This window comes from Phalaenopsis equestris, unplaced genomic scaffold (assembly GCF_001263595.1).
Source record: "Phalaenopsis equestris unplaced genomic scaffold, ASM126359v1 Scaffold000434, whole genome shotgun sequence".
NCBI classification, from domain to species: domain Eukaryota; kingdom Viridiplantae; phylum Streptophyta; class Magnoliopsida; order Asparagales; family Orchidaceae; genus Phalaenopsis; species Phalaenopsis equestris.
This window is the reverse complement of record NW_018164875.1, coordinates 682714-691903: the sequence shown is the minus strand read 5'-3', so window position 1 is coordinate 691903 and position 9190 is coordinate 682714. Positions and strand designations below refer to the sequence as shown.

General features: G+C 41.4%; 1 protein-coding gene across 1 annotated transcript in view; it reads right to left on the bottom strand.

Annotated features, from left to right (window-relative positions):
* Positions 1-284: 284 nt before the first annotated feature.
* The window catches only part of LOC110027645, a 23408-nt gene continuing 14502 nt past the window's right edge, over positions 285-9190 (bottom strand). The window contains exon 4 of the mRNA XM_020729157.1: positions 285-1144. Within this exon, the coding sequence (XP_020584816.1) occupies positions 358-1144 (787 nt within the window). The 3' untranslated portion in view covers positions 285-357. The remainder of the gene's footprint in view (positions 1145-9190) is intronic.

The window sequence follows — 9190 nt, the reverse complement described above, 5'->3', positions numbered from 1 at the left end:
TATATGATACAAATTTCAAAGCATATTCAAGAGTTTTAAAACCAAAATTTTCTCCATTATGGTGCATTTACTTGACACTTACCACAAAATTCTTATATATTTGCATATCTATCTCAGATATTTACATGCATATCATTCAAATTTTTAGCATCACAACAAATATAACATTATTACTAACTTTTAAAAAAGTGAAATACACATTTTCATTCATATATATATAACATCTATGCATTACAAATGTAAATATTAAAATTTAGGTGTTAGATACATAAATACATAGGAATTGTGGGGTAAATATGTAAATTTCCCTAAAATATATGCTGGAAGCCTATATATGTACATGTAAGGAAGAAAAATCTAACCAGAAGCAGTTGGCTTTTCAGGCTGAGTTATAATCCGCAGCTGCTTGTAAATCTCAGCACAGGAAAGTGAGAACTCCGACATTACCTCAAAAAGCTCCGGCAGCTTGTTCTTAAGAGTTCCAGCAGATTTCTCCCTCACCTGCTTACAGGTTTTCTGATAAGTCTCCTCCTCACTCTTAAGCCTTATCTCCAAACTTTCCACGGCAAATTTCCTTTCTTCCACCATGTCTTTCTGGTTTGTGTCATCGCCATCTTTATTCTCAGCCCTCTTTTCGACGTACTTACGATGCCAGTCCTCGAAATTTCGTTTCTTACGAAAGAATTCCTTGCGGGTTTCCTCGCATCTTTCCTTGAGCTTCAATTCATCTTCCTGAAGAATAATAATTGTCTTGATGACTTCAGAGAAGCTAATTATGGCGCCTTTGGCAAATCCATCTGGAAGCTTTTCGAGCTGATCATGCCAAGCATGAATAAGATCTTTGATTGGAGGTTTAATTTCTGGTGGCGTTGATGATGAGTTCTCCTTCAAACTGCTTTTGATTGGAATTAAGTTAAGATCCAACCAACTTTTGAGTGATTTTATGTACTGTTTCTGGTGAGTGATGAGATTTTGGAACTGTGAATGCCATTCTCGAACAATCTGCCAGAGTTGGATGGTTGTTTCGTGATGTTGTTCGCTTGTTTCTCGAGGAGCGTGTGAAATTTCAAAGTCTCGGAGGGCGGCAACGAGCTTCTGTTGGTTGCTGTGATGGAAATGCATGGCTTCCCACATTCTCGACATCCTGAGCAAGAGGAAGAAGATTTGAAATAATGTCAGATATGGATGGAAATAAGAATGGATCTATTTTCATTCAGTTATTTCTGTTGCCTAAAAGATATCATGAGAGGATAAATTCCCAATAGGAATACATACATACCACACAATTCTTATGTATTTACATATCGAGCACACAAAGTTTGATATTAACACTTATAAAACTTGGTGTCATAAATTTATGCATGAAAAAGTATATTTCACTTGTAAAAATATAGTGATGGTGATATTTGTGATGTGATGTTACCGATTCGATGGTGTGCATGTAAATATAAATTTAGATGTTAACTATGTAAATATATAAGAACTGTGTGGTTTATATGTAAATGCGCATATGAATATATTTATGATTCACTTTAACATAATACAGGACATTCAAAAATTCAATTTTTAAATAAAATGGATTATTCAATGAAACTTATCATATCCTTGACAGATAACAGTCATCCGCAATCCTAATTTCTAGCAATAATTAAACATACTGAATGTAAGTTAGGTTCATTCAGTTGTCTATCTACTGTCAAGAAGATGAATTAGAAGACTTGTAATTCTACTTTATGTAAAAAGTCATAGAAGAATAAACATGAATAGCTGGATTTATTAACACAGAAACAGTCAGCATTGCGCTTGTTCATAACCCAAGAACAAAAACAGACAAAGAAGCAGCGGCATTTACATAGATAGCATGCACACAATTCTCATATATTTAATTTACACATAGCATTCAAATCTTTAATATCACATAAAAAAATAGCACTATTAACACGTTTTAAAAGTGAAATATATATTTTCATGCATAAACTTAAAGCACTGAAGTGCTATGTATTTAAATATGAAAGTTTAGGTGTGAGATATATAAATACATAGCAATTGCATGTTTTGTAGGTAAATTTCCCAAATAAGTATTATGAAGCTTGGGAGCAGGAATTTTTATCTCCCATCCTGCCTTGCTCCCCTATTTCACAACAAAAAGATGCTAATAAAAAGAAAACATGAGGGCGGATAAAAAAGAGCCTAATGTGTGAAAACACTTCTAAGCATAATGAAGTCAAACTCCTAAAAATTGATGGACCATTTGGTGTAACGGTTGGAGTTTTAACAAAAACTCCAAAGTTCAATGTGCTTATATGGGAGCACTCTTTGGATAGATGGTCGCTTACAAAGTTACATCAACTAGACAAAACTGTGAGGCCATTAGACCAAAGCGGACAATACCACGATTGATGAGATTTTGGGCTGCTACAAATGGTACTAGAGACTTTAAACAGGCTAAAAATGGGAATATCTACCTTGTGGTTGATTATGGGTTTAAAAGTTTTGTGTGTAAGTATGGAAGTACTCTTGAGATGGGTGACCTCCTAGGAAGTTATACCAATTTGATAAAACTGTGAGTTCAATAGGCTAAAGTAAACAATATCTCGATGGTTGTGAGTTAAAGTTGTCACACTATGAAAGCTTGACAAAAGAAAAATCTCCCTCTCTCTCTATCGCTCTTCTTTCCACAATAAGAGAAATATCATAAAAAGAAAATCTCTTAAGAATCACTAGGTGGTGGGACCATTACGGAAGAATATTTTGCACTTTTCAAGCATGAAAGGATGAGCATCATCGCTCCCTCTAAAAACATGTATCACGAAAATTATCTTTAACAAATGAGTAATTCCCTAAAAATATGTATCACACAAATAATCTTTAACAAATGAGTAAGTAATGGATAATGTTAGCGTCAATTTTTGATGTCGCGTGCTAAGTATGTCCACGCAAATGATACGGGGTTGTCTTCAGCTTCTCGTAGTCTAAGACATCAGATAAGACCTTCTGGTACGTGTCTCGAGCACAAAATCAGGATCAATATCGATTTAGCTCTACCCGAGAGAATTCACTGTGAGACGATGTAAATTCTGACACTGGACATGTTTGATATCCATTATGGTCCATTATGGTGCCTTAGAGGCAATATTCCCCCTATTCGAAGCTTTTGGTGGCCAAGGGGAGTTATTGAATTCTCACACGTGCGTTTTGAGAAAATTCGGGTTTTTAGACTAATCTACCAGCGCAGGGTCCTGGATGCCTTTTGGCAGCAAAATCCTCAAATTGACACCTCTGAAATGTTCATTTTGATCTATGAAGTCATATTTGAGTGATACGTGACTCTCCGCAGCATCCGGGTCGATTAAAATCACCCTACGAGCACCCGGGTGACAAATTGAATTTTAGACTGTCGGGTCGTACCCGATCCCAGGGGGATTTTCCCTCGATACGGTGTATCCGCGGGGTCGGCCCGGAGATGGATAGGCCTATTCTCATCCCTCGATGTCATATGACGGTTCGAGCACCCATTGGAATCCACCACGCGAGCCTCGATAAAGAAAGGAATCAAAGAAATTTTTTTAGTGTGGCACATAGGCGCCAAGAGCCCCTAGGTGGCTGCAGCAAGAGGGGGCGCATACTAGGTGCCCGAACCGAGAAGGGGGCGCATATGCGTTGAAACTTTGCATGGAACGATTTCAGACAGAGAGGGAGGCGCTTATGAGCCCCCCCAACCGACGCTTAGGGGCCCAACTAAATGTGGGACCCGAGCAACAGGTGCATATGCGCCCAGACGTCCCGACTCAGTTAAACACCGCCATTTCACATCGTTTTAGCCCGTTTCACGTCAGATGGAGGGGATCATTTCAGGGAAAATTTGCATGGTTCCCATAAAGCTTATGGCATGGGTCAAGACAAATTAAGGAGAGATCACATCAAATGATGCCATGTCCATCCAAGGAAACGCTTTCCCAGGCTGTGTCGAGCAGAGAGGTCGGGAGGTGAAAAGACCATGCAAGAAGCTTGGTTGGTGTGGCAAAGCAAACAAAAGAGGAGGGAGGAAGCTAATTTGGGGGTCCACTATTTTTAAACTAATGGAGAGAGCTCTAGAGATAGGGAAGAGAGGTTTCTGGAGGAGGAGTTCAAGTGAAGATGATATTATTATTATTCTTCTTCTTCCTTCCTATTTCTTCTGACTTTTTTTTCTTTCTTCCCTCCGTTGAGGGCCTTCTTGCTAGAGCTGATGAGAGCATTTGGAAAACTTGAGCAGGAGAACACCATCTTCTTCCTCAAGGAGCTTCTTCTTCATCTTGGACGCTTGAGAGCTTGGAGCAAGAAAAGGAGACTCTTCTTCTTCCTCAAGGAGAGAGGCTAGGAGGGATCGTCAGGAGCTTTGTCGGAAACTTTGTCGGAGTTCCAAACTTTGATATAACTTCGCTGAAACCACTTTCTAAGAGTGGTCTTCTTCATCCCGAAAGGAAGGAGTGAAGCTCGAGACCGCGCTGGAGCACCATCCGAGCGAGGACAAGAAAGAGAACATGTCTTCAACCTTCGCGGCGGTAAGATTCTCTCAAACTCTTGTGTTTTCTTTCTTAGCCGGCTCCAGGAGTAGTTTTTACTGGGTGTTGTGAGTTTTGGGAGCCTACACGAGGCAAATTTGACCGGCCAACCGGTATCGTCTGGCGGAATCGATTGTCCGCCATCGGACGATGCAATTGGTTGTACGATACCAATCGGCCCGGCCATACGACTTTGGATTGACCAACTTTGTGGTGTCGCCATAGGTTTTTGGTCGCCTATGCTAGGCAAGTTGGCCAGTCGATGCTAGGTGACACGACCATATGCCTATTGACAATTGTTTCCTAGAGGAAGCCCTAGGTTCTTTGATTTTTTTTTCTATTGTTCTTTGATTTTTTTCTTTTGTTCTTTGATTTTTTTTTTTATCTTTTGTTCTTTGATTTTTTTTCTTTGTCGAGGCTCGCGTGGTAGATTCCTATGGGTCGTTAGACCATCATAACACATCGAGGGATGAGAATATGCCTCTCCGTCTCCGGGCAGACCCCACGGATGCGTCGTATTGAGCAAAAATCCGCCCACCCCTTCGGGAGCCAAATACGGCCCCGACGGTCTAAAATTCAATTTTCCACCCGCGTACCCGCAGGATGATTTTAATCGACCCGGACACTACAGAGAGTCATGTTTCACTCAAATATGACTCCATAGATTAAAATGAACATTCTAGAGGTGTCAATTTTCGAATTTTGGAGCCAACATGCCCTGAACCCCAGCGCGGGTTGACCGGTCTAAAAACCTGAATTTTCCCAAAACGCATGTGGGAGAGTTTGATGACACCCCTTGGCCACCGGAAACTCCACATAAGCAGGATATGGCCTCTAAGGCACCATAATGGACATCAAGCATGTCCGTGTGTCGAATTTTACATTGCTCCACAGTGAATTCTCCCATATAGGGTTGAATTGGTACCGATCTTGATTTTGTGATTGAGGCACGGACCAGGAGAACCTATCGGATGTCCTAGATTAAGGGAAATTGAAGACAGCTCCGTCTTGCGTGGGTCCGAGCATGCGACATCAAAAATTGACGCCACCAAAGAATCGAACAAGTGTGTTGTGTCGTTAAAGCATAATGCACTTGTTGGAAGAAGCTCAGTTTTTTATCAAGCCGAGGTTAGCCATGTAAGCGACATAACTCGAGCAACCAAAAGAGCTAAGCATCCTAAGAAGGAAAGCATTGAGAGTCATCTACAATCCTAAGGGGTGAGAAAGAATGCACACGAGACTTACATCCGACTCCAAGAAGGCGGGTCCAGAGGCTAGAGAAGCATGACTCGAAAAGGGTGGTCCAGAGGCCATAAAGGCATGGCCCGCGAGGTGGACGAAGCATGAAGCTTCAAATACCTGCAACAATAAGGAGAAATGCCAAGGAAACTTATATTCTTCTTTAAGGGATACGTGAGGTAAGAATAATGGATTATCTCGTGTAATCTGAGTCATCTGATGTCTCCTACCAAGCGTCGGTTGTGGTTCCCGTTGAGCGAAACACTCATTGTTCAGTCAAAAGGCTGAGAAGCCCAGTGAACTCTAACTAGAACCGTGACTAGTTCAATTACTGAACAGTATAACTAGTCAAGAATGCTCGATCATCTCTTGTGATATGGGTCATCTATCAACAGGTCGAGGAGGAAAGCCGAAATGGGTCATCTATCAACAGGTCGAGGAGCTTACATCCAACTTGAATGCTATAAGAAGTTGTCGTATCATGAGGGGAATGCTAAGGCTCACAACCAATCTTGAGATCCGACTGAGGTATAAAACCTCAAAGAATTGTTACAATAAGGTGAGGTGCTAGAGAGGTTGTATACCAACTTGAGGGGTGCGCAAGGTAAGAAGGTTAGATTATCTCATGTAATCCAAGTCATCTGCTAAGCTACCCATAAGAAAACCACAAGAGTTAACCGTGGTTTCTGTCGAGTGAAGAACCCATCACAGCAACCAAGTGGTCGTAAGACCAAAGCGTCCAAATTGAAGTGGCAACTGACTAATAGCTTTAACGGGGCAGTTAATCGAGAAAGCCCGATCATCTTGTATGATCTGGGTCATCTATCGCACACTTGTAAAGGAACTGAATAGAGTGTCATATGGTCCGAGAGGCACTAAAATGGGTGGTCGTAACGTCAAGGATGTCAAATGACGAGATGTACTTATAACAGAGCCGACCAAAAGGACATATGACTCGAGAAACATTGTATGTTAGATGAACAAAACAGTCCAGCAATTTGAAATGCATTGGCAAGGAGTACGCTTGGCACTTCTTACCGCAAAACATCACAGTATTATTGGGTATGAAGATATCGCGACTAGACACGAATCAGTTAGATATCTAAGGTGGTCTAACCAATGCAGCATGTCTTCGAACAAGGTGATGATAAAATGTGGGAAATGTCAAATAACCCAAGTAATCCCACCATAAGGGGTGCTTCTATGTGCACTGTCGAGATGACTCTCGCTGGGATTTCACATGATCCTCACCGAGGATTCCATATGGACTAATGGAGTAGCCCTTTGCTAAGGAATAATGACAGTCCAACCTATGTGAGGTACTTATGTCAAGTGCCTAATAAAAAGACTCCATTGAGATTTTTTTTTTCCCTCGGGCATGAAGATATCCCACCTAGACATGGATGCTTCTGTTAGCCTTGGCGAAGCGACCCTCATTGGTGATTCCCTAATAGAATAATTTTTTTTTTGAGGGAGATTGAGGCGGCCCAACATTCAAAAGGGAACTTTGTCAAACACCCAAAAAGGTGACCCAAATTGGAATTTACTGTGGGCATTAAGGTATTCCGCTTAGACATGGATCGGCTAGGCAAGCAAAAGACCGAAACTGTTGTAACACGCCTTCTACCGAAATGTCGATAAGAATCGTTCACGCCGTGGTGTAAAGTTGGGTTAGACTACAACGATGATCTACCCGAAAGTGTTTGGCTTTTGAACTAAACCATATCTGTAGAAGGATATCAACCGCACTCATTCAAAGTGAGCAAGGCAACACATATTCCTCATTCATAGAATATGGATGAATGGGACATGTGTATCTACCACAATCACGACGAGCGGGTGTAGTAATCTCCAGACCTTGCATAGAGTGGATCGATGGAAGACTGGGTAAGAGAAGAGCAAAGTTTCTCTTATATCGATTGATGGCCACATTAGGTATAAGTAGTCCGTAGGACTTCCACTTTGCCCGAAATGCAAGCCAACAATCAAATTAAGACAAGAACAAGGCTTCTCCTACATGAAATTTGGTGCGAACTATGAGTGATCTTTTGATAAATGCAAGGTAATCATCATAAACAACTCACATAATGAAGAGATAGCAGAAAATGCATTTTCTTTATTACTCAAGAAATTAGATTACAAAGTACATAAGCTTTGAACATCAATTTCTTCATAAAGTACATCGAGTGCATGAAAAGTATAAAAGAAGTTAAGCATAATATCTCTTCAAATATCGCCCAATAATATGGGGCATTAGATGAGATTCGTTTGCATCAATCAGCAAGTAGGCAACTCCTTAGTAGACTTTATCAATCACGAACGATCCCTCCCTAAGTGGGCTCGAACTTGTCGTGGCTTCGACGGTGAGTCACAATTGAGCGGCGTAATACCAGCAAAAAATCTCCAACCAAGAAGGCCCTCGACCTCACCAATTTGTCTTAAGCTTGGGCTATTCGGGCACGGTATAGCTCGAGATTTTGTTGGGCTTGTAGCCTAAGTTCCTCGAGACCATCGAGCTCCTCCAACCCGAGTTGGATGTTATCATCACTAGTGATGTTGTTGCCTAGAGCAACCCTCAATGAATGCAGTTTTACTTCCAAAAGAAGGATTGCTTCGAACCCAAACGTCATAGCGTAAGGGCAGAGCCAGTGGGGGTACGATATGTCGTACGATACGCCCACAAAGCCGCTTCTCATGTCATTCCTTTTTGTTAGTACGAAGGATTTCCTACATGAAATTTACTAAGGTATTATTGAAAGCCTCAGCTAAAACGTTAGCTCTCGGATAGTATATCGTGAAATATCGCCAATCGATCTGATGGTGACAAGCAAACCGATTGATCTTGGTATTTTTGAAAGCTAAACCATTATCAGAAATGATACGACGGGGCACACCGAATCGGTACACGATCTTGTTCCTTAGAAAGTGTAGCACATGTTCGGCCTTGACCTCCCTCAAGGGAATGGCTTCCGCCCACTTGGAAAAGTATTCAGTGGCCGCAAGTATGAAACGATGTCCTTTAGAGGACGAATGGTCGATAAGTCCTATAATATAGGTTCCCCAGACCTCAAAGGGCCAAGACACTATTGTCGGATGCAATGCATTTGGGGGCTGGTGAAGTATTGAACTAAAGACCTGGCAATGATTGCACCACTTGGCATAATCTATGCAGTCAAGGGTCATCGAATGCTAGTAATATTCAAGCCCCTTGATCTTGGCTTTCATCTTGGAACCCGACTGTACCTTGTTGACCTCAATTTTCGTGAGGTCTAGTCTTCCGCTTAGGGTTTAGGATCTAGCCTTAGGAATCCCCCTTTGACTATCTTAGACCCTTAGAAACGGGACCCGCCTCATTCTAGAAATTCAACCCGCTTCGGTACTCTTTTGTTGTTTTGCGTGTGTTGGGT